General features: G+C 55.2%; 3 protein-coding genes across 6 annotated transcripts; 1 reads left to right on the top strand and 2 right to left on the bottom strand.

The window, feature by feature from the left end:
- Positions 1–178: 178 nt before the first annotated feature.
- Positions 179–12001, top strand: ILKAP (ILK associated serine/threonine phosphatase). 2 transcript variants are annotated; one of them, XM_065639656.1, is made up of 12 exons: positions 179–287; positions 983–1048; positions 1460–1516; positions 2933–3055; positions 4005–4131; positions 5086–5192; positions 5673–5766; positions 6485–6572; positions 7832–7953; positions 9686–9805; positions 11207–11288; positions 11487–12001. In XM_065639656.1, exons 1-12 carry the CDS (start codon positions 242–244, stop codon positions 11625–11627), a joined length of 1173 nt encoding a protein of 390 aa, XP_065495728.1. In that variant the 5' UTR covers positions 179–241; the 3' UTR covers positions 11628–12001. The 2 variants fall into 2 exon arrangements, with proteins under 2 accessions (XP_065495728.1, XP_065495727.1); XM_065639655.1 differs by lacking the exon at positions 983–1048 and having other exon boundaries at positions 196–287.
- A 3126-nt stretch (positions 12002–15127) lies between these two features.
- Positions 15128–17034, bottom strand: LOC135991245 (erythroferrone-like). Its single transcript, XM_065639651.1, is given in 5 exon segments — positions 15128–15258; positions 15580–15705; positions 15707–15917; positions 15919–16357; positions 16545–17034. Coding segments are annotated over 5 exon segments (1365 nt in total). The 3' UTR covers positions 15128–15159.
- A 701-nt stretch (positions 17035–17735) lies between these two features.
- Positions 17736–22027, bottom strand: KLHL30 (kelch like family member 30). Of its 3 annotated transcripts, XM_065639650.1 has the most exons (9): positions 21773–22026; positions 20844–21519; positions 20679–20762; positions 20422–20587; positions 20129–20215; positions 19749–19904; positions 19466–19654; positions 18748–18893; positions 17736–18191 (listed from the first exon to the last, which is right to left on the bottom strand). In XM_065639650.1, the coding sequence occupies exons 2-9, from the start codon at positions 21450–21452 to the stop codon at positions 17940–17942; spliced, it is 1689 nt and encodes a 562-aa protein (XP_065495722.1). In that variant the 5' UTR covers positions 21453–21519; positions 21773–22026; the 3' UTR covers positions 17736–17939. The 3 variants fall into 3 exon arrangements, with proteins under 3 accessions (XP_065495722.1, XP_065495721.1, XP_065495720.1); XM_065639649.1 differs by having other exon boundaries at positions 19770–19904; positions 20679–21519; positions 21773–22027; XM_065639648.1 differs by having other exon boundaries at positions 20679–21519; positions 21773–22024.
- Between the last annotated feature and the right edge of the window lie 937 nt (positions 22028–22964).

The raw sequence follows: 22964 nt of genomic DNA, 5'->3' as shown, positions 1-22964 counted from the left end.
CTCGCCTTCCGATTGGCGGAGAAGGTGCCGCGCTGCCACCTCCCGCCAGGGGGGATTGGCAGGCGCCTCCAGGGGCGGGGCGACGGCGGCCTTCCGCTTCGGCCCCGCCGCCACCGGGCCGCGCGCCTACTTCCGGCCCTGCCGCCGCCGCTGATTGGCCCCGCGGGGAGATTGGCAGCCCGGGGGGGCGGGGCGGCGCCTGTGCAAGAGGAAGCGGCCTCGGCGGCGGCGCTGCCGGCGGATGGATCTGTTCGGGGACCTCCCGGAGCCCGGCTCCTCGGTGGCGGGTGAGGGCCCCGCCGCCCCCGGGGCAGGCGCCTGACGGCCGTGCTGCTGGGCCTGCCCCGCCCCGCGCGGCCTCGGGGCGGGGCCTCCCCCGGGCACGGCTGCCAGGCCCCCGCGCCGGGCCTGCGGAGCGCGGCCGTGGGCGGCGGGGCCTCCGCAGGGCGGGCTGGGGCTGCGGAGAGCGCCCCGGGACAGCGGCCGAGGCCTCCGTGCGCTTGAGGGACGGGGGAGAGCGAGCGGGGCGGGGGCGGCTCAGTCGCAGGAGGAATCACAGAGTTCGGGTTTTTTTGTGGTTTTCCTTTTCGCTGGGTCCCGTTCAGGTGCAGTGTTATCTGTGCGGCTTAGGCCTTGCTGGAGCCTTTCCCGTTCCTGTGCTGCTGTGGGTCCGTGGAGAGCTGTAGTGGTGTTACCTGAAATCATTTGGTGCCTTCTGAGCCCCTCCCATCCTATAACATGCTGCTGAGTGGTGTTAACACAAGTTGAGTGAATTCTTAGCAAAGAAAAAAGTTATTTTCAAGACGAATGCTCGCCTCATCCATAGGCAAGTGGGTGTTTTGCTCACGTAGGAGCTGCCTGAATTAGAGAGGGAAGGAAGGTGGCCAGGGCTCTCCCTTGGTTACCCCACCTTGTGGGGGGCTCTTCCAGAAACCCCCTTTGTGCCTGCAGTGCGTGCTGACTCTGCCCTGGTGTCTTGCAGGGAAGGAAGCCCAGAAAGGGCCTCTGCTCTTTGATGATCTCCCGCCAGCCACCGGTGTTGGCTCAGGTATGGCTGCTTCGTTCCTGCCATTAGTTTGACTTCCAGTGTTTTCTGCATCAGTATCTCTTCAGATGAAGCTTGTGTAAACCCTTTTCTTTGTTAGACAGGGTTATCAGGACCAGTATGCAGAGCAGCTGCTTTCCTCTTCTTGTGGGTTTTTTTTTTTGATAACCAGAATGTTATAGATGTTCCACATATGTTCATTCCATAATACGTTCCATACAAATATTCCCTTAAACAAATGCAAGGCCTGAATTTGCCCCACCATCCAGTAACAGAGCTTGAAATTTGGCTTGCTTTGGTAAACTAGCATTTTACAATTTCCTTTCCTCAGGAGATCCATACATGGAGCACTCTTTCCTTGAAGGGATGAAGGTATTGAGTTCTTCATGCCTTTTTTTTTTTTTTGTGTCCTAGGAAGAGGAGGCTCTTTGCTCTTTGATGATCTCCCACCAGCCAGCAGCGGTGACACAGGTAAGGAGCTGTATCAGCTCACCACTCCTCTGCTGACCTGCCCTTCTTAGGAAAATCCACCGGCGTAGCCCAGTGTGTTGGGCGCACGGCTCATTAACCTGGTATCTGGGGGTCTCACGCTGGTTGTGGCAACCTGTTTGTGCCCTGATTGTTTAAATGGAGATTCTGACTCTTTAAAAGTAAACTTTGGTCTGTTCCCAGAAGCACATCCCTCAGATGTCTTTTGGGGTCCCCCCGTTGTCTGTGCCTGAAAGCTCCTCGCTTTGGGAGCGAGGGGACATGTGTGCTTGCTCAGAGCGAGGGCAGCGCTGGGCTGGGGCTGCCGCTGCTTTTCTGCTGTGGGCAGAGAATGCCGCCTTGTTCCCAGCTGTAAGTGTCCTCAGAGCCATGCTGCTGGTCTGGCAGGGCTGTCTGCATGTGGCCAAGGGTTTGCTAGCACATGGGAGGAGGCAAAATAATTTACTGTACTGTACATTGACCTCATTAATGTTTATAAATATATAAAGGGTGGGTGTCATGAGGATGGAGCCAGGCTCTTCTCGGTGACAACCAACAGTAAGCCAAGGGGTAATGGGTTCAAGCTGGAACACAAGAGGTTCCACTTAAATTTGAGAAGAAACTTCTTCCTGGTGAGGGTGCCAGAGCCTGGCCCAGGCTGCCCAGGGAGGTTGTGGAGTCTCCTTCTCTGCAGACATTCCAACCCGCCTGGACACCTTCCTGTGTAACCTCATCTGGGTGTTCCTGCTCCGGCGGGAGGATTGCACTGGATGAGCTTTTGAGGTCCCTTCCAATCCCTAACATTCTGTGATTCTGTGATACAAGAATAAATCTCTGGAAGGAGAAGGCTAGGGTTCTGGGTATTGTGGAAATCACATTTTGCTTGCTAGCTTTAATTTGTAACCTGTGTTCTGAACTGCCTAAGAAACATGCACGTTCAGAGTACTAAACTACAGTTCTTTGCATTGCTGTAGGCACAATTTATAGACAAAAATGATAATAATAAAAAAAAGAGTATTCCAACCTGAAATGCTAACTTCCTGATCAGTTAACTACGAAAAAGGCTAGTAGGTAAGAAACAACTTGTGGGTCAGTGGGGAGAATCGGCAGCCTGCCAGCCAAATGCAGCTGTGCTGTGCCTGAGGTGGGGTCACACAACATCAAGGAATCAAATTGGCACTTGCTGGGTCAGACAGCGCCACGTGCTGCGGATTGTACATGCTGAGCGAAGTTGTGTGTGCGTGATTGTGGTCAGTCAGTGTGTCTTGTTCAGTAATAATTCTGGTTGCTTAATACTGTGTGAGTGTGGGAGCCTACACTCCTGAGCGCGCTTCACCATCAAAGGACTTGCTGCTGGATTTATGCAAGTAAAACAGAGCTGGAAGACTTCAGCCACCTGCATTTTGTGCTTTCTTTCAGCTTCCAGTGCTACTGAGCAGGTCTCATCAGAAGGGAGCCATGGGAAAGGGGAGAAGAGAAAGTCCTTGGAGGAGGAAGAGAAGAATGGCAGGGAAGAACTTGTGGAAAAGAAAGTTTGTAAAGGTTTTCAGACAGTTTGAAAACAAATGTACTTGATTTGTACTTTTGACGTTGGGCTGAGTAAGTCCACACCAAATCTAAGCTTTGGTTCTTCAGTCTGCTTGCATTTTCAGTCTCTGGTAGGGAACAAATAGCTGGGGTGGTCTGTGGAAGCCCCTGAAGCTCCCTGGCACGCTCTGCTTCCCCCACCCGGGCCTCCTTGCAGCCCTGCTCAAGTGGCAGAGCTGAGCAGTGAGCACCCTGGCATTTGCAGGATAAGTTTCTGTGCTGCTGAGAGGGGAATTGGTTTTGAGGCCTCTGGAAGGCCAGAGCAACACCAGTTTCTTTTGCAAATCCACGAATCTCTCCCCTGGGTGGCTGCTAAGGAAGCCAGAGAGAGAGTTGCTGTTACACTTGGGGCATTTGACGTCAGTGCAGGTGCCCATGTGTGATGTTGCAGCTTGGGGAATAAGAAGTGTTCAGGGGTACAAAGGAAATGACATGTTCTGGAAACAGCAGACCCTGATTTCCCTACCTTAGCACCTTCTTTAAAGCTATGCTTCGTTTAATCTGCAGGTTCAAGGCCACATGCTTCCCCTGCCCCTCCCAGCCCTTTTTGGTGAGAGCCCTGCCCAATGCCCAGCAGTCCTGCTTAGCTGCAGCTGCCTCCAAAATGGGGGCAAGTGGCTTTTGTAGCTACTGACCTTGGGGGCACTTAAAAACCCATGTTACAAGATAAATATAGCCTGTTCAGCAGAATCATTGAATCATTTTGGTTGGAAAAGACCTTTAAGATCATTGAGTCCAGCTGTTAGAGGTGCCAGACGTTTTGTGGCAGGAGGAGGGCCACACTTGGCTGCAGTGCCAAGATCAGGTTCTGAAAGCTGAAAAGTGGTTGCTGATTTACTGGTTTTTAGTCTGAGCTGAGGAGATGGAGGAGTTTGATTTGCGTGCCTGCTTCGTTCCCCTTTAGGGTCAGTGGGCATTCTTGGATTGAAGGGTTATGTGGCAGAGAGGAAAGGTGAAAGAGAAGACATGCAGGATGCACATGTCATCTTAAACGATATCACCGAGGAGTGCCAGCCTCTGCCCTCCCAAATGTAAGTGGGCCCAGCTGCTGCAGTGACGCTGTGGGTGCGAAGCCTGTGGGAGGATCCTTTTTGTGTTGAGCAGCTGATGTTCTTGACTATGCCTGTGTCGTGCTGTGTGGTTTGGGCTGGTTATTGGGAGACCTGGGTTGAATCCTTTGCTGTGTTCCTGGGCAAATCACAGGACTATTATGTACCCTGGAGCAATGCTTAGGGGATTAGGTCACTGGCTTCACAAGGATTGTGGGGGCCTGATAGCTCTGGATATTGAGCCTCTGTTACCCAAATGTAAGTGTGGATGTTCAGAGACCCTTGGTTTAATTATAAGTAATCAGGCCTTGCCTTGGGCATTTTATGGTATGTAAACCCTAACTGTGGCAATGGAGAATGCTCAAAGAAAATGTCAGAACTGTCTCATTTGAACAGTTTAAATCTCTTAGCAAATTAACACATACAAGTGTGTATAAGGGGGAGTGTGTAAGGAGTACTTTCAAGCGTCATCCTGATGCTGGATTTACCTTCTGAATGAATGTTGTCCCAAGAGCTTTGTGTGCCAAGGGATCCAAGTTTCTCATCTGGAGCATGGTTTCAAAAAGTTTAGGCACAGAAAGGACCATAGCATTGGTTAGACCAATGTCTCTGTAGTGCTGGGGGGTTGCACTGCTCTGGGGGTAAAATGTTTAACTGCTTTTATGCCAAGTTGTGGTCTATAAACTTTTCTGCCCTTCATTTTCTGGAGGGGTGGAAAATTACAAGTTCTCAGCTCAGTGTTTGCACACGTAAACCACGTAAATGCTTGAATGTGTGAGCTTAGAGACTTGTTACCTTTATTTGTGCCTCGGAGTGCAGTATTTATTCAGTCTGGCTGACACAGGGCAGGGTGTTGCGGAGACAAATACGTTTGATCTTACCCTCTGGCTAACAGCCTTTCTTAGGCCCTTTCTGCTACTCTTTGTTCCCTCACAGCACACGTGTCTCGTACTTTGCTGTTTTCGATGGCCATGGGGGAGTCCGAGCCTCAAAATTTGCAGCACAGAATCTCCACCAAAACCTGATTAAGAAATTTCCTAAAGGTGAGAGGAACAGAAAAAGGGCTGTAGGACAACCTTCACCTTTTCTACCTTGACATTATGGCAGTGGATTGTTAAACTGATCTGTTTGGGTGTAGTTCTACAGTTCCCATCTCTTATTCCCAGTGGGCCTGTGAGACCGTGCTGTCTCCTGGGAGAGAGAGCTGTAAGCCATTCCGGTACACAGGTACCAGTAGCCAGCTGGGAACTGCTAAGCAAATGTGGGATGCGCTGTTGCCAGTTTTGGCAGTGCCACTTCAAGCATGAAAATACACCCACGGGGCAGAGGGTTATGTCATAAATTCTCCATACATTCTACCACGCAGAGTTTTGGTAGCGTGAGCACAGGATGTGCCACAGCTGCTCTGCGCAGGGTCCCAGAGATGCACTGCCTGATTGAACGTTGGATGAGCGAAGGGAGGGACTGAGATAGGTCAGATACATTTTAGCTGGATCTTACTTGCTGTTTTCCCTGTCTGACAGGTGAGGTAGTCAGCGTGGAGAAAACAGTGAAGAGATGCCTTTTGGACACCTTCAAACACACAGATGATGAGTTTCTAAAGCAGGCATCCAGCCAGTAAGTATAAATGCTGCCTGTGTGTTTGTATTTCTTAGCTTGCATCTTGCAGGCCAAGGAAACCTCGAGTTGCGTCTATGCTTTGGCAAAACCCCGCACAGCATGGCTGTGCCAGGCGGTATCTCTGCCAGCTGTGTGCCTGCTGGGGCTGGATCATGGCATGTTCTGGCCTTACTCTGTGGTAAGCGGTCTGCGGGACCCCCTGAGACTAAAATACATATTTGTGGTAAATGAAGGAGAAATGTGAAGAAAGGGAGGGAAATGAAAGCAAAAATGAAGACAACTGTGCTGCAGTCCTGGCTGTGCCTGCCTTTTGCTGCAAAGAAGGAGCCTCCCCAGGAGTGTGGGATGTATGTTTGCTCACAATACTGTAGCTTCTGGGTAGTCACCGGGACTGAGCCCATTCCAGCGCAGATGAGCTTTTCTGGGAGCGCGAGGAAAGTTTTGTGAGGGCAGCGTGGCTGGCAGCATTTGAACCAGCTAGGACTTGGCCATGCATGCAGAAGGCAGAACTCTGTGCAGCTCCGCTGTCCATGTCCAGCTCGGTATTTACCACCAGCAGTTTCCCTGGATGTTTGCAGGCAGCTCCTGGGGGCTCGTGCCAGCTGGCTGCTGCGTGTTGGCACGTGTCACTTCCTTGAGTTCCCAGGAACGCTCTGTGGCTAATTTCTTAAACGTTGTTTTCTCCCCTTAGCAACTGCATTTTTGTTCCCTTCAGGAAGCCAGCATGGAAGGATGGCTCCACAGCTACTTGTGTCCTTGCTGTTGACAATATCCTCTACATAGCCAACCTCGGGGACAGCCGGGTAAGCAGAATGGAGAAGCCCGCTGCTGGTGTCTCATTTCCTCTGAGAGCTTTATTTGCCGTGAAGGGTGTTTGTGTGGGATGTCCCAGTTGCCATGAGCTCCCCAACTTTGTACAGAGCATCTTGTTTTGCGTGAGTGCAGGGTACTTCTGTGTTGTCTCCCATAGTGTAAAACAACTGTGTGTGGTAGCACTCTCTTGGTGGTGCTAAATATCTTACTATCTAGAACAGAATAGAATATTTCAATTGGAAGGGACCTACAATGATCATCTAGTCCAACTGCCCACTTCAGGGCTGACCAAAAGTTAAAGCATGTTGTTAAGGGTGTTGTCCAAATGCCTGTTAAACACTGACAGGCTTGGGGCATCAACCACCTCTCTAGGAAGCCTGTATCTGAGCACCTTCTCAGGACAGAAGCGCTTTCTCATGTCCAGTCTGAACCTCCCTGGCTCAACTTTGAACCATTCATGCACGTCCTGTCCTTGAATCCTGGGGAGCAGAGCTCAGCCCTCCCTCTCCACAGGAAGCTGCAGAGCCATGAGGTCACTCCTCAGCCTCCTTTCCTCCAAACTAGACAACCCCAGAGTCCTCAGCTCCTCTTCACAAGACATTCCTTCCAGCCCTTCACCAGCTTTGCTGTCCTCCTGTGGAGGCATTCAAGGGCATTCACATCTCTCTGAAGTGCTGGGGCCCACCACTGTACGCAGGGCTCGAGGTGAGAGAGCAGCATCGCCGAGCACAGCAGCACAAGCCCCTCTCCTGGCTGACTGGCCATGTTGGGTTTGATGCCCCCAGGGTGGGGTTTGCCCTCGTGGTGCCAGGGCTCAGTGCTGGCTCCCGCTGAGCTGCTGCTGACCAGCATCTCCAGGTCCCGTTCTGCAGGGCTGCTCTCCAGCCATCCATTTATACTTGTGCCTGGCGTTACTCCCTCCCAGGCTCAGAATCCAGCACCTGGACTTAAGTTTCATGCCATTGATGACTGCCCGATGCTCCAGTCTATCTAGATCCCTGTGCAGGCCTCTTGTCCTTCCAGAGAGTCCACAGCACCTCCCAGCAAACTTGCTAAAGGTGCGTTCAGCCTCTGCATCCGGATCACTGACAAATGCATTGCACGGGACTGAGCTCCGAGGAACGCCCCTGGTGACAAGTCATCAGCCAGATGTAGTCCCGTTCACCACAACTTGCCTCTCTCTCTCTCTCAAGAAGTTCCTGCTGCAGTTTTGTTGTTGTTTACTCACAAGGGTCTTTTGTCAGCACAGGCGATTCTGTGTCGTTATAATGAAGAGAGTCAGAAACATGCAGCCTTAAGCCTCAGTAAGGAGCACAACCCCACCCAATACGAGGAGCGTATGCGGATACAGAAAGCTGGGGGAAATGTCAGGTAAGTGCCTAAAGGGTGTGAGTGAGCAAATCTAAACCCTGGCCCAACAGGGCCTAAGCACTGAGTGTCTGGGCTTTCCTGAGCTCAGCGCTCGTGCTGGTGAGAGCCCAGAGAGGATCTGTTGCTGCCTGTGGGAGGCACAGTGGTGCTGAGATGTCCAAGGGCTCAGTGGCTTGAGCTGGTTGACGGGGGGTGTTTTCCCAGGGGCTTACAGTGGTGGTGGGTGCTGTGCTGCAAAGGTGGGAACCCGTGGATATGCCGAAGCTTCACCTACAGAGCTGGAGCTGATTGTTGAAGAAGTTACCGTTTGCTGTACACTGCGGCATTGAACATAACTCACTTCCTTGCTTGCAGCATCACCTCTCCCTCCTTGTCCTGTCAGAGCAGGGGCTGGTTTGAGAAGGCATGAGAAGTCCTCGGGGTCAGTTGGTGTTGCTCCCCCGGGGGTTAGCTGATGCACTGAGGCAGTCTGCAGTAGGAGCGAGGTTTCTGGAGCCAGTGCAGGATTATCTTAATGTTCCTGTGTGTGGCTGTTTAGGCAGCTGTGTCTGATTTCCCTGGGTAGGATCTCTCCCTTCTTTGAAGGCTGTTTCTTGATTTAATGGCATCCTCACAAGACAGGACTCAGTGCAGGTGAAGTATCTTAGTCCCTGCAGAGGCAGAATGCCCCCCGGGTGGGGAAGGGTGGGCTCAGTTGTGTCAGTGCCATGTCTGGAGGGCCTTGTTCCCCTTATCTCTGGAGAGCACATGCTGCTTCTTATGCTTCACACTGATGTATCTTCGCACACAGGAAAGAGAAGGGCCAGTGTCTGTTAGCTCTTTTCAGAACTGGGGAACATGTCCTCAGCTGCCTGAGAGCCTCTCCCTCTGCTTGTAGTTCAATATTTTGGACCCAAGAGATAAGTCGCAAAGTGTGTGGGCATCAGATCTCTTCTCTGTGACGTGCCTCGCTTCTTGCCTTTATCTCAAGTGGGGCTGGTTGGATTATGAGATGAACGAGCTTGTGTCTTTCCAGAGGTCACAGAAGAGCCTTTGCGGGGAGAAGATGCCTGATTGTTGGCGAGGTGGAGTGTGAGAAGCTGCTTCTGTTGAGGCAGCACTCAGTTAATTGGAAAAGTTTAGCAAACAAAACTGCTTCCTTAAGGAGAATTGTAACTCGTGTTTCACGTATCTGGTTGCTGCAGTCAATGGTTAGTAAAAGACCAAGTGATCGGGAGAAAGTGCTGTGGTTGTCACTCCTTGGAACTGCCTGCAGTTGAGCCAGTCTATTGGGGCTGGTGTCCTGATAGAGCACGGGAGGGGCTGCTGGCTCAGACCTGGTCTTGCCTGCTGCCACTCTGTGAGTCTATTGAAATGCAGTTTGCTAGACACCTTGCCAAAAAAATAATCCAGGAATTCAAACCTCTGCTTCCAGGAGTTCAGCTCAGCATATAAGTGTTAGTTCCCTGGGTTCCTAGGCTGAGCAGGACTTGAGTTAGGGAAGGGAGATGGAAAACAACCTTAAATTCTCCCGATTTCATTTCTTCCTCCCCGTCTCCACTTGTTTCCCAAAGCTTCACACAAACATGCAGAAAGGGAAGGAGACTTTGACAGGAAGATCTGAACTTGCTGGGGAAGTGGATCAGGATTTGTACAAGGCAGCTAAAGGCAGCAGGAAGATTGTTCCCGTCAGGCAGTGTAGTGAGATGTGCATGTGTGGGGAGGGCTCTCAGTGTTTTCTTTCCTTGTGCAGGGATGGAAGAGTCCTAGGAGTGCTGGAGGTTTCCCGCTCCATCGGGGATGGCCAGTACAAACGCTGTGGTGTTATCTCTGTGCCAGACATCAAACGCTGCCAACTCACGCACAACGACAGGTAAAGCATTGCCCATGCACGGCGGGGTGGCTGCGCCCTGGCTCTGCTCAGCACAAGTAGCACAAGCTGCACAACCCCATATACTCTGTTGTGAGGGCCGAGGCACTTCAGACTGATCACCCAGGATCAGAGGATGCTCTTACTGCTGATGTCTTTCCGCTCCTGTTCCTTATCGCTGTAGTGGGATAATGCTGCTGCCTCACTGCCAAGATACTGTGAAGGCTCCTGTTGAAGAAACCAGCCTCGCAGCAGCGATAACGTACATGAGCCTTAGACTTCCTTCATGCTCTGAGTAGGTTCACACACCAGTGTTCAAGCAGTTGGTTAAGGCTTGAATTCTTGGATCCCTATCATGTCCAAGAATTGTTTCTAGCAGCCGTGGTGCCCGTGAATACTGTCGCATTTGGCTCTGATATTTGGAGATTTGATATACTTTTCTAACATATGATTGATGGTGACAAATTGCTATAAGCTTTCACGTCAGTCTGGCCCTGCAGGCTCTCTGAGATGGGAACGTAAGCCAGTACTGCTGCGTCTTGTGGGATTAGAGTTCCATATCAAGTGATACACCAAAATATTTCTGAAGATATTCTGAGCATCAAGGTCTGAAGCTATGTCTTCAGAGATGTGCTGCTCTGGCAGACTGGCCACCTCTGTGGGATGGTTGTATTTCTCCTTGTCCAGTGACTTTGGTTAGGGCTCCTTGTCAGTGCAATCCCCGGTGCAGGCGGGAGTGCGCAGCATGCTGTCTCCCTGTCCTCTGGTGGGGAGCCGGGTGGCAATTCTCCTTGCCTTGAGCTTTGTATCACCTCAGCCTTCTGCATCCTGCAGCAATACTTTGTGGCAGAGTTGTCTGGTCACGGTTATGCCTCTCTTTCTGGGTTAAGCTGCTTGTTTTTCTTTTGAATATTTCTATTTAAATTATCGCCATACCTCAGGAGCGTGGAAATGTCAAGGATTTAAAGGGATGCACATAAGGTATTCAGCTGGCTGTGTTTCTCTGTTTCTTTGCATTAGCTACCTGACAGGGGAGATATGTGAATGAAAAGAACTCAAAGGAAAGAAGCAGTTCCTAGAGAATTAATGGAGCTTTCCAGCAGGGCATGTTATATGGTCTTTCCTGCCAGTGCAGTGTCAGTAGGACTGCCAGGATGTCCTAATCTAGGTCTTACATTGTTTGCCTGGCTCTTTGGCCTGTACTTTGAATTGCCTCAGCTCTGTGAATGTCAGGTTCCGGAGCACCAGAGGACTTCTGGTTCTTCAGAGAGCTTTTCATATGAGCTTTATGGCATCACCCCTTTGGATTGGAGTGTGGGTACTCATAAAATAGCTTGGAGGGATTTTGCTGTAGTGGGGGAGCCAAAGATTCAGCCTTGGAACCTGCCTCTTCTTGATTTCCAGGTTCATTCTGATAGCGTGTGATGGCCTCTTCAAAGTCTTTACACCAGAAGAAGCTGTGAACTTCATTGTGTCCTGCCTGGAGGTGAGGAGAAGGCAGCGTGGTGGCTGGGTTTGCCAGTGCAAGGGGCGTGAAATGGAATGGCTCTGGCTTGCAGACACGTACCTCTGTCAGGGGGTCCGTCCTTATTTGTTTTGCATCCCCATGCTTGGAAATCACCATGTTCTTGCACCTACGTGCTTTGCTGGGAGCAATCAGCGTCATCTTTCCTCGTCCCAACAGGATAAGAACATCCAGACGAGAGAAGGGAAGCTGGAAGCAGATGCTAGATATGAAGCTGCGTGTAACAGACTGGCCAACAAGGCTGTACAGCGAGGGTCAGCGGACAACGTCACGGTCATGGTGGTCCGGATAGAGCACTGAGAGATGAGGTGCGGCAGCGGGATCCCCAGCTTGCAGCAGGTGTAAGGGAAGGGAGAAGGTGGTGTGCGTGCATGTGTGGCTGGGGGAGGAAGGGTCCTGCTGGATGCTCTTCAGTGTAAATAAAGTTGTGGGGTTGGTTTTTTTTTTTCCTTTTTTTTGGTGGTTTTTGGTTTTTTGTTGTTTGTTTTTTTTTCCTAATAGTTTTAACTCACTTGGTTAGCGGTGTTTTCTAAGTGGCTGCCACAGTGGATCAGCCTATGTGGAAATCTTGTGTCCTGTCAACCTCCCATGAATGTCTTGGCAAACCAAATAAATCCATTTGGCAGAGGTGCTACCAAGAGCAGGCATCGGTGGCATGAACTCTGCCAGCTGTTCCACACGGTGCAGTTCTGCTGTTCGTTTCTTTGAGCTTTGTATGAGGCCCTGGGGGCCCTGGGAGAGTCCTGAGCTCTCAGGACTCAGGGGGAACTCTGGGCTGTGCCGTACCAGGCTTGGGATGCGGTGTGGGCTGTCCTCTTGGTGCTGGGAATGAAATCTTTTGTTTCCAAAGCAAGGTTGTGAGGTTGCACGCAGCTGAGTGATGCAAACACTGCCTGCAGAGCAGCAGTGTACCTTACCTCTGCTTGCAGAAAACATTGGGGTTTTATCCCACTTGTTGATATGGCAAAAGTGGCAGGAGTTTCGTCCTGGTGTTTACTGGGAAAGCGTTTTCACCAAATGGACCTGCCAGGCAGCTGCGATAAGGACAGGCTCTGTGCTTGTCTGTGTGCTATCTGAGGAGCAGGCATCTCGGGTTCTAGGTACTTGTTGCTATTAAGGTCTGGTATCTCATCCCATCCCCATTCCTCTACCAGCTGTTGCTGCAGAGAGTCCGTGTGCTGTTTTCCAGAGAAAATTTGGCTTAAGACCAAGTGACAGTGTGAAAGCTGAACGGATTGGGCTACCAAAATAATTAAACTCCAGATTATGCAACTTTCCCGTCCTGTGGGTGCAGTGAGGAAGGTGAGCCAGTGTGTCTGTGGTTTCTTGTGCCACCTCCTTGCTCTGCATGAGAAACAGTGCAGTCCCCAGTGGAGGTTGGGCAGGTCAGTGGGGTGATGTCTGCTGCTTTGTGCATAGTCCTGTGCAGGGTTTTGTGGCTTCCTGGGGTCTTTTGTGTTCCTTGTGTTCCCTGGAGCTTTGGGAGATGGTCCTGGATCCTGGCTGATCTGTTTTGTTGAGCACACAAAAGCTCTCCTGTTGTTAGGGACAAATGGCTTGACCATCTTTCATCTATTGCTACTACAGCAGAAATCAGTTTGAATTCATGGACCTGCGCTAATGTTTGGGCTAACTTGGCCTGGCTCATGCTAACTCTCCACATCTTCTGCAGACCACTGAGGAGGGAGGTGGTCTCCGGCACGTATTTTGGTTAGCGCTTGCCTCTGCCAGCTTGTTCTGCTCCCAGCCGTTCCTGCATACCCTGGAAGGGGATTTGCCCATGTTAACAACACGCTGTGCTGCTTCTGCTCTTGAAAACCAAACTTGGAGAGCCAAGACAGAGTAGCCTGGAATTGAATCAGTCTGTGGCAAAAGAAACCCTGATGGCTGATCTCAGAAGGGCAACTCACCCTCCCTTCTCAGCTCCCTGCTTTTCACAGCTCTTGCGCTGGGGAGAGCTGTGTGCTGTGCTGCGAGAGCTGAGCCAGGCACCCCTCGCTCTGGAGCTCCCCCCAGGAGGCCCCTCTTAATTCTAGCGCAGGAGCTGGTGCGAGATGTATCAGCTTGTCCTTCTCTGACTGTCTTCTGCCCTCCCTCCCCTTACAACTCTTCTTTCCTGCCCTTTAGAAAAGAGTACTGAAAGCACAACTCCAGCTGGGAGCATAATACACAGTGTTATAGTACAGTTAATACCTATTTCCATAAAATGGATTGTATCATCCATTTTTCAGGGCAAAGAGGAAAAAGAACCAGCGTGGAGCAGGTTTTACCGTGCTTGTGAGTAGCCAGCCAGTTAGAAAAGCAGGTTCAACCCCGGCTTTAGTGGAAATCAAAAAACTCTTTGCTTATATTTCCTGGTAGGGTGGTGTCTGCCAGAAGTTTCCTGAAAATAAGCTTTTGGTGCCTCGTTACTCAGCAGCACCCTGCTGCTGTGGGGAGCTCTGAGACCCCCACCCTGGGGTGGCCTGTGCAGGTCCCCTCTGCTGGGCTGACCGAGCCTCCAGCCCTCTCCCAACACCTAGATTAGCCCTGCAGTTGCTCTGACTTAATCAGCTCTTGCAATTTTCTGTCTACGTGCCCTGGGCTTACCTGCTTGTCAAGCCCCGCTCTCCAACAGTGAGTCTTCTCAGGTGTGTTTGGTAGAAATGGAAGGTGGCTGATCTGAGTGAGACTGCTTTGGCTCGCAGTCATGCCTGGGCTGAGCTCCTCAGCTGGACAGGAGCTGCAGAGGCCCGGTCTCTGCCGAGGTGCTGCTGCCCACCCATTCAGCCAGGGGAAAAGCATGTCTTTCCTTTCAGAGACAAGTTCTCTTGGCCTTGGGGAAGAAGTCAGCATTAACGCTGCACAGCCAGAGCCAGCCCCTTGGATCCAAACACGCTCCCACAGAGCTGCAGCAACAGCTGCTTCACCAAGCTCCCTGAGATGCTCCTGGAGAAGATGCCACCGGTGGAGGAGGCCAGGCAGGGCCATGGAAGCCTCCATGGGCCATGTCCAGTGCCAGGAGGCTGCCTCCCCGCGTCTACGTGTGCAGATCCCTGGGGAAGGTGGGGCTGACTGCAGTTCAGGTTGACTCGCCGTGTTGCTGGCACAACTCACCCAGTGCTACGTGCTACTAAGAAATCAAACGTGCATTTCCCTTGCCCCCACGCCCGGCCCACCCGGGTTCCTCTCCCGCAGCCCTTGCTCAGGCACGTAGCCCTGTGCCCATCCTCAGCTGGGACGGCTATCGGAGCCGAGCAAGGAGCGTATCTGCGCTGCCCACGGCCCTGGGCCCTGTGCCACGGGCAGGGAACGCCTGGCGTGGAAAGCCACGGGACAGGAATTTGCTTTAATCAAATGTGCGGACACTGCTCTGCTTTGAAGATTAGCTGTAAAGGACGTTTGCTTCTGCCACAAATATTCACTGCTAATACATTGCAGGGAAGCTGAAGCGATATAGATGATCTGTTTTGGGCTGCTGAGACACTAGGCAGGGAAATCTGTTGAGCGAAAACGGTGGGAGCGGAGCCCTGCAGAGAAATCAGCCAGCAGTGTTTTCCAAGATAAAATTCCAGCCCTAGCCTTTAGATAAAAGTGAACTCCTTTAGCTCCTTGTCAGCATGCTTTTTTATTATTATTATTGTTGTTATTATCCTTTCCTCCTCAATCTTTTGTCCAGCTTCAGATGGTTCTGCAGCACCAGCAGTACTGGACCAGCCTGCAGCTCCTGCAGCAGCAAAAAGTTGTCTTGGCCTTGGTGCTGAGCAGGGGAGGTGTGATGGTGGCTGGCAGAGGGAAGGGTCCTGCTGCTCCTGGCACAGGCTCAGCTTCCTGCATGGTGCCCAGCACCTTTTCACACCCCCAGCAGGATGGCGCTGAAATCGGAGCCACTTTGAATGGTGAGGGTGGAGCCTGCAGCGTTGTCCACGAAAACGGAGGCGTACTGCCCAGCCTGGAGGGAGAAAGGGCTTAACCGGGCTGGGACATCTCTTCCTGGCACTGGGTGCAGCAAAAGAGAGAGCTCTCCCCTGTGCGCAGCAGCCGAGAGCTGGAGGGGCTGCTCCCCCCTTTCTTCTGGTAAAGGAGGCCATCGAGGCCGGGAGGGCAGCCCAGCTGTGGTACATGCTGCAGCGTCCCAGCACAGCTCAGCCCGGAGTGTCCTTTGGGTGCGGAGCTGGGCTGAGAAATGGACCCGGTGCCCAGCTCGGGAGCTGCGGCCACAGAAGGTGCCTTCCTGCCTGGCACAGTCCTGAGCAGAACTGGCACCACTAACCTGCATGTAAAGGACTCCGGTGACAGAGATAGTGAAAAGGTCACCACAACTCTCCAGCTGGGATACAGTCTCCAAATTGCTGCGGAAGAGGGAGGAAAGGTGGTGCTGGGGAGACCGTGTCCCTTCTTTCCCCCAAGGATGCTTGGCCTCCTTCCTCCTGCCCTCCCTGGTGGTTCCTCTCCCGTCCCAGCTTTGCCATGCTGTACCTGTTGCGCTGGCAGCAGGACTGCACACAGATCAGCACTCGCAGATGATTCCCCCTGCACGGCTGCCCCTTCCTCCGCTGTTCTCTGCTCACTGGGACAGATGGAAGAGTGAGAGCTGGCCCAGACCACCCCCAGCAGGGTCGTGTGGGGGGTGCCTGAGGGCTCACCAATGTGCAGCGTGGCAGTGAAGGTGTAGTACCCTGCAATGGGAGCTGTGTACTGCCCACTGGTCAGGTTCAGCCCAGAGCCACGGTGGAACATCCCCTCCATCTCCGGCTGGGCATGGAGAAAGCCTTGGATTAGAGAATGAACCCCTGTGCCAGGGCAGGTGCCCCCATGGGCAGCAGGATGCTGCAGGCAGGAAGGGGCAGCAGGCTGGGCACTCACGATGTAGTAGGATCGCAGCTCCTGCCAGGTTCTCTTCTCAATGGAGATGTTTTCACGTGTCCGGCAGTGGAAGGCTGCTTCCACGCGATGATGGGACTGATCCTGTGGGTTGCCTTCACCGCTTTCCTCTTCCTCACACCCTTCGCCAGCCTTCCTATGTGTCTTCACCTGCTCCTTCACCATGCCTGACACAAAAACCCGACCAGGGCTTGGCTTTAGGAAGAAACCTCGTTTTTTTCCTAGCCCCAAGATGAGACAGTGACTAGATCTGCTACCCAGCCCTGTGGTGCCGCATCTCTGCTGTCCCCTGCTTCTGCCCTTGGGTCCCCCTCAGCCCCCCGTTCTGCAGCGCTCCCCGGGGCCAGCGGGTACCTTTCAGCAGGAGCTGCAGCTCCCTCAGCAGCTCTTCCAGCGCGGCGGGGGCAGCGGGACGGGCAGGGGCAGCACCTGGCGCACCGACTTGCAAGGCAGCCCGGGCTGATTTTCCTGGGGACGGGCCGCCGGCCGGTACCGCCGCTGTGCCGGCCCCCGTACCATCCCGTACCGTGCCCGTTCTGCCCCGGTGCCGGCTGCCGCTCGCCCGCCCGGGGCTCCCGGCCAGCAGCATCCACGCCTGCCGGGGGTCCACGCCGCCAACCGCCCTCGGCCCCCCGCGTCCCGCCTCCACTGCCCTCCCCGCGGCCGCTCCCGGGCCCGGCGGCCGCTCCCGAGCCGCCCGCGGGGAGCAGAGCCCGGCGGCAGCGCAGAGGAGCGCCAGGCACAGCTCCGGCAGTCGCATCGCGCCGCTACCGGCAGCGCGGCCCCGGCAGAGCCCCCGCCCTCCCCCGCGGGGATCCCCGCCCCCGTGTGTAAAACCCCGCATGGCCCGTGGGGAGCAGCGCGGAGCCCCAAGGCGCGGGGGACCCTTCAAAAGTGATTGAAAAATGCAACACAGAACAGATTAACCAGCAAAGGACGTTGACAGAGCTCCGACGTCCTGGTGCCGGTGGTGGGACCGGCCGCTGGGGAAGCGTTGCCCGGTGTTTGCCCTGCCCTGGGGCATCTTTTGCCACTGGGTACCAGCAGAGATGGGTATGGGGCAGGAGGCACCACCGGGCTCTGTCCCTGCACCAGGAGCCACCGAGGTGCAGGCTGCTTCACCATCACCTCAGGTCACATCGCAGGGGCCTGCACTGCACATCCCGGGAGAGAAACCAGGATGAAGCACCCTACCACAGAATGCTGTGCCGCCTAAGGATACAAAGCACCCAAGAGCTATTTTATCTCCTGGCATGCTGTTTCACGGGGTGTTGGAGTGGGTCTGGCACTTCAGTCTGGGTCAGCGAGGTACCAGAGAGCTTTAGGTGTCAGGAAAGTGAGATTCCCCCAGTCCCCGTCGTGTTTCCCCATGCTGGATGGTCAGGATGATGGGGAAAAGGGACATTGCCAGCAGGCAGCAATGCCAGTCATTGGCAGGGTGGGCCACACTTTAGGAGGCCTCAAAATACCCTAAAAGTTTGGGGGTCTTGGAGGGGGAAGAAAAGGCAATTCTTTGAAACAAACAAACAAACCAGCCCACCAAACTAAAAGAGAACATGAGCCAAAGTGTGTTTATAAGGAAAAGACTTTTCTCCGCAGTGGTGGTGGGGGACAGAACACACTCCTGATGCCGCAACCAGCCTTGCAGAGGGGTTTCCGTCTCCCCCCTGCAGAGCTGAACTGGCAGCAAGGAGACAGACAAGAGGGCAGAGCAGCTGCGCAGCGTGACGGGTGATGCTGCGGGCTCTCCTACCACCCGTGGTCACCCTGGAAAGCCTCCGTCCACTTGGAGGTGTCCATGAAGATGGAGGAGGAGCTGTGGAAGAGCCAGAGGCAGGGCAGGGAGCCCTCCCACGTCCAGAGGTCCTTGGCACAGTCATACACCTCCATCTCCACTCGGTAGTCTCCATCCATGCCCTTCCAGTGGCCGCCAGTGACAAAAAGCCGGTCGCCCAGAGGCACCATCCCACCATTCTCATGGAGCGTGTGCAGGAGCTGCACCTGTGCGAGGGGCAGGGCAAGATGTGTGGGGACCCCTTGGGTACCTCTCGCTCCCACCACAGAAGACATTGATCTACCTGGCGTGTTCCCCCACCCTGTCCTCTCTGCGAGGTTTGGGGGGTCCCTGGGGCCCTGTCTTGCTTTTAGCAGCATCCCCATGTATGGGAGAAAGGTTGGGGGTGCTGCAGGGAGCGTGGGGTCTGGAGAGCAGATGGGGCAGGCAGAATTCTGCCAGACTGCGCAGGCAGGAGCCCCTCACACCCTGCTTGAGGGTTCTGCTGGAAAAGGGGGCATCCTGTGGGGCTCTGCAGTGTGAACGCTGCTTAAAATCAGTAACTCAGTGTAAAAGCCATGCTCCTCATGCTGGTGGGACAGGGGCAGGGAAAGAAGGATTGGGGCATCTTTGGCTCTACATGGGTTAATAAGAGCCAAGGAATGAGCAAGCAGGAGGGAGAGGGGGTGCTGGCACTCAGGGGGAGGGAGTGTGGGGTATCATCGTAGGGTGCTGCCCCAGCTTCCCAGGAGGGAGATCGTGCCTGGTTCCACATCCCACTACCTTCTGCCAGATGTTGGCCTCTGGGTTGTACACGTAGACCTTCTTGGTGTTGTCCCCGATGAGGTAGATGAGCCCATGCAGGGTGGCGCAGCGCGGCGCTGAGAGGTACTTGGGGATGAAGGGGGACGTGATCACACTCCACAAATCTGCAAGGAGCGGCCGTCAGCAGCATGTCCCACCCTTGGCTCATGATGCAGCTGCCAGTGACCAAAAAAAGAATTGCCAAGCCCATGGCTATTTAAGTTGGGGTTTGAAAAGGAGGAGACAGAGTGGCCAGGCAGGGCGACAGTCGCTGTCCCCATTCCAGATGAGGCTCTTGCATAAAAAAACCGTGAGTGTGCTATTATTTTTAGTGGTGATGTGCGATGGGGGAGACCACCATGGGCTGCACAGAGGCTGCCCGAGGAGGTGACACTGTCACAGGGGTTTAGTTTCTCTGTAAGGCAGGCAGCCTCCCCCATCCCTCTGCCACAGGCATCCCGCTAAACTGAGGGTCGAGTCTGAGCTGTGCTGGAGGTCTGCATCTCAGATCTGTGCTACTGGCAGCCGTGCTCCTGGCCCACCCCAGTCCTGTGCTGCAGCTGTCACCAGATCCCCATTAGCACCTGATCACATCCCATGGGACCATGCCTAGTGGCACAGGATCTTGCCTGCCTGCCCCCTCAGTCCTGCTTCCCAGGAAGGCATCAGCGGGGCATGGCGGCGGAGCAGCTCTCACCTTGGACAGGGTTGTAGCACTGGAGGGTGAGCGCATTGTACTTGACGGCACAGGAGCCCACCAGGTAGAGCTTGCCCAAGCAGCTGGCGGCCGCAAAATTGCTCACGTACTTGAGGGCTGGGCTGATTCCACACCAGCTCTTGTTGTAGGGGTCGTAGCGCTCCACCTCCACCACATCCACTGTTGTCCCTGCAGTGCGGTGGCATGCTGTAGCCACCCCACTGCTCCGGGGCACCCACGAACCCCGGACCCAGCAGCATGCATGGGTTCTTTGCAGCCTTACCCCCGATGACGTAGATCTCACCATTGAGGACAGCGCTGGTGTGATTTGTCCGGGCTCTCAGCATGGGTGCGATGGGCTTCCAGGTGCCGTCCCTAAGGCAGAAGCGCCAGGCCTGGGTCGTTGACCACGTGTCGTTCTGGGAGCCCCGTGAGCCGCCTGGGGAGGGATGGGTCAGGCACATGGGCTCAGACCCTCTGAGTGCAGCTGTCACTGGGCATCTCTTGCCAGTGGCCCAATCCACCCAAGCGGGGAGCAAGAAGAAGGCTTTGCTTGGAGACGAAGGTAGCCCCCACCCCATGCCAGCATCCCATCTTTCTCCCTCATCTCCCATCCCTGCTCCTGGGGGACTCCCACCTTGCACTAGCAGCCCCAGCACCTACCTGTGACGTACACATCGTTGTTCAGAGCCACCAGGGAAAAGCCCCATTTGTTGTAATCAGGGAAGTCAGGCAGAGCCATCCACTGCCCTGAAACCCAGAAGAGCCAAGTGATGACCGGCCAGCAACGACACTTTTAAGCCAGCCCTGTTTCACTCTTTCCTCTCCCCTCATCTTCCCCAGGGACCCTCCTGACACCAGATCATTTGGCAAGAGGTGGCTTTGGGGTGGACTGGAGGGTTAATGAATATTTGAGAGTGGTGTGCACTTGTTCCATCCCTGCCATGGGCACTTACTGCTTTTGGGGTTGTAGAAGGCGAAGTTCCTGGGGGCAGCCGGCATGCGCAGCCCCCCATCCTCATCCTCGCTCTCCTCCAGCACACGGCCACCAACCACCACCAGCACTTCCTCCAGCTTCTGTGGCGGGCTTGGGGGGTTCTGGGCCCCGGCATCTCTCTGCCCCTGATGGAGAGGCCAGGGCAGGACTGTCAGGCTCTAAGCTGAGACTCCCTGCTGGCTGCGGGGGGGGGCATTTAAGGCAGGGGTCACTCACCATGGCACGGGATCGGGCGACTAGAGCCTTGCTGGCATCTGAATCACGGACGAGGGGCTCAGCGGCAAGCAGGTTCTGCAGGTACTGGTCAGGCAGTGACATGAGGTGAGTGAGTTCCAGCAGCTCGGGCAGAAACTGGGCTCGGGGCCCCGGGTCATGGCGTACCCAGCGCAGCACAGCCTCGGCCAGGCTCTGCTCCTCCTGCACCTGCAGCTGCTCGTTGGAGAGGTAGATGGCCAGCCTCTCCTTGGAGAGCTGGAGGAACTCCTCCTGCTGAGAGACGGCTTCAAAGTTCTCCTGCAAGAAAGCCCAGGCCTTGGAGGAGACTTCAGGGCAGCCATGGCTCTCACCGAACTCACAGATACCTAAACAGTTGGTGGCATCCATCTGCTGCCGGAGGTAGCGGCTGCAGACCTTCTGGATGGTGGGGAAGTGGAGCTGGCTGGCGGTCTGCATCAGCCCCTCCACGTTGCCCTGGTTGATGGTCACCTTCCCTGTGTAGGCGAAGTCAAGCAGCACCTCCAGCGCGCTGGAGTCCACCTCCTTCAGCTCCACCTGTGCTGCAATGCTCTCCGCAAAGTCACCGGAGAACATGGCATGGAAGTAGTGGCTGCAGAGGGCCAGGACACTGCGGTGGCAGGGGAACTCCCGTCCGCCCGCCAGCAGTGTCACATCCGCCAGTTTGGGGTTGGCGCGCAGCCGCTGCAGCCCCTCCAGCACACCCTGGGCGTGTGACGGCAGGCAGAAGTCAAAGTCGTCCACATTCCTCACCATGGTGCTGGGGATGGCCGTCGACACTTGCCGGCAGACAGAGCCCAAGCGCAGTGTGGCGAGGGTGTCCCTGCCAGGAAAAGGTGATGACATCTCCATCCTTTTCCTTCTCCCTCCCCCCGGCACAACTGCATCTTCCCAGCACCTGATTTACAGGCACAATCAGGGGCAGGAGCGCCCCACTCCCACTTCCACGGGTGGCCATGATTTGTCCTCCCCACATCCCGAGCTGCCCTTCAGGGGCTGCCACCAATTTTTCGGAGGTGGGAGTCGTTCTGGGGCTCGGCTGAGCCCCGCTCCGGCTCTGTCCCTCCTGCTCTCACCTGGGCTCTGCCGCCCTCCGGCTGGCCCACCGGGAGGGAAGGCGCCGCGGTCCCGGCACTGGGGAGGGACACCCCGGCGCGACACAGGATCCAGCCGGGACGGGGGAGGGACACACTATTTTTAGACGGCACCGGGACACCGCTTCCTGCTCTTAAAGGTACAGTACGGGCAAAGCTGCCCGTTGCTGCTCATCCCCGTCGCCGCGCAGCTTTGCTGCTCTTTGGAAAGCATCCCTCCGCACAGCCGGGCCCCGCAAGCCTGGGGAAAAAGGCTGCCCTCAGCAACGCCCCCCATCTCTGCCTTATCGGTCGCCGGGGGTCCTCACGATGTTCCTCCTCCCCCTGGCTGTGGCTGCCGATGCCCAGTGTTAAATATAGGATTGTTATCTCACTCCTCGGCGGCCACAAATAAACGGCGGCAGCCGTCTCGCCGCAGGGAGCCGGGGCCAAGACACCGATCATGGGGAGGGTGAATACGGGGTGCTGGGGCGGTCCCCCTCCGCCCTAAAGCTTTCTCCACCTCCTCGGCAAGCCTCGCTCAGCTCGAACAGAACCGAAAAGGCGTTTATTTCAGCCCGCGGCTTCACGCAACGCTCCGTCCTCCCCCCTAGAGGGCATCACCCCTCCAAGCTGAAGATCTCGGCTTCCTTCTCCTTCCAGAAGGCGAAGCTGCGGTCGATGTAGCGGCAGATCTCTTCCCCCTCTCCCTCGGCCTCCCCCAGCCGCCGGGCAGAGGTTTGGGGGGATCCAAAATACCTGGCCTTGATGTCATCGAAGCCATCCAGCCAGCCTCGCCGGCCGGCAGCGATCTCGTCGGTGACGGCGCGGTGGAAGGAGCGCACCGCCCGCCAGCCGTGCCGGCCCAGCTGCTCGAAGACCTCGAAGCAGAGGAGGTGGCGGCCGCGGCGCTCCTCGGGGGGCAGCTCCTGCTCAAGGATGCGGAAATAACCCAGCATGAAGAGCTCCAGGGACAGGCTGTCGTAGTCGGCCGGCTCCCCCCCCGGCCTGGCTACGAACTGCTCCGGGGAGAGCGGGGCGCGGCCGGCGGCGGGGGGCGGCGGTGGCGGGGGGCGGCGGGAGGCCGCGTCCCTCCAGCCGCCCAGCAGCCGCTGGACGGCCGCCCTCTGCCGCGCCAGGCGGGCCGCTCCCCCGTCCCCGGTCCCCGCTGCCTCCCGGGGGTCTCCGGCTGCTG

Source organism: Caloenas nicobarica, chromosome 8 (genome assembly GCF_036013445.1).
Source record: "Caloenas nicobarica isolate bCalNic1 chromosome 8, bCalNic1.hap1, whole genome shotgun sequence".
Taxonomy (NCBI): domain Eukaryota; kingdom Metazoa; phylum Chordata; class Aves; order Columbiformes; family Columbidae; genus Caloenas; species Caloenas nicobarica.
The sequence above is the reverse complement of the archived record's forward strand: the minus strand, read 5'-3'. Positions and strand labels throughout refer to the sequence as shown.

What these genes read in the sequence shown, in the direction of transcription:
- KLHL30 (XM_065639648.1), bottom strand. Translation starts at nt 21,452, where the DNA reads ATGGTGAGGAATGTGGACGACTTTGACTTCTGCCTGCCGTCACACGCC. An exon ending in CAACGATGTGTACGTCACAG is followed by an intron (nt 19,905 to 20,128) that starts GTAGGTGCTGGG and finishes ATCCCTCCCCAG; the next exon opens with GCGGCTCACGGGGCTCCCAG. An exon ending in TGAGATCTACGTCATCGGGG is followed by an intron (nt 19,655 to 19,748) that starts GTAAGGCTGCAA and finishes ACCGCACTGCAG; the next exon opens with GGACAACAGTGGATGTGGTG.
- ILKAP (XM_065639656.1), top strand. Translation starts at nt 242, where the DNA reads ATGGATCTGTTCGGGGACCTCCCGGAGCCCGGCTCCTCGGTGGCGG. An exon ending in CAGCCTCTGCCCTCCCAAAT is followed by an intron (nt 4,132 to 5,085) that starts GTAAGTGGGCCC and finishes GTTCCCTCACAG; the next exon opens with CACACGTGTCTCGTACTTTG. An exon ending in CCAACCTCGGGGACAGCCGG is followed by an intron (nt 6,573 to 7,831) that starts GTAAGCAGAATG and finishes TTGTCAGCACAG; the next exon opens with GCGATTCTGTGTCGTTATAA.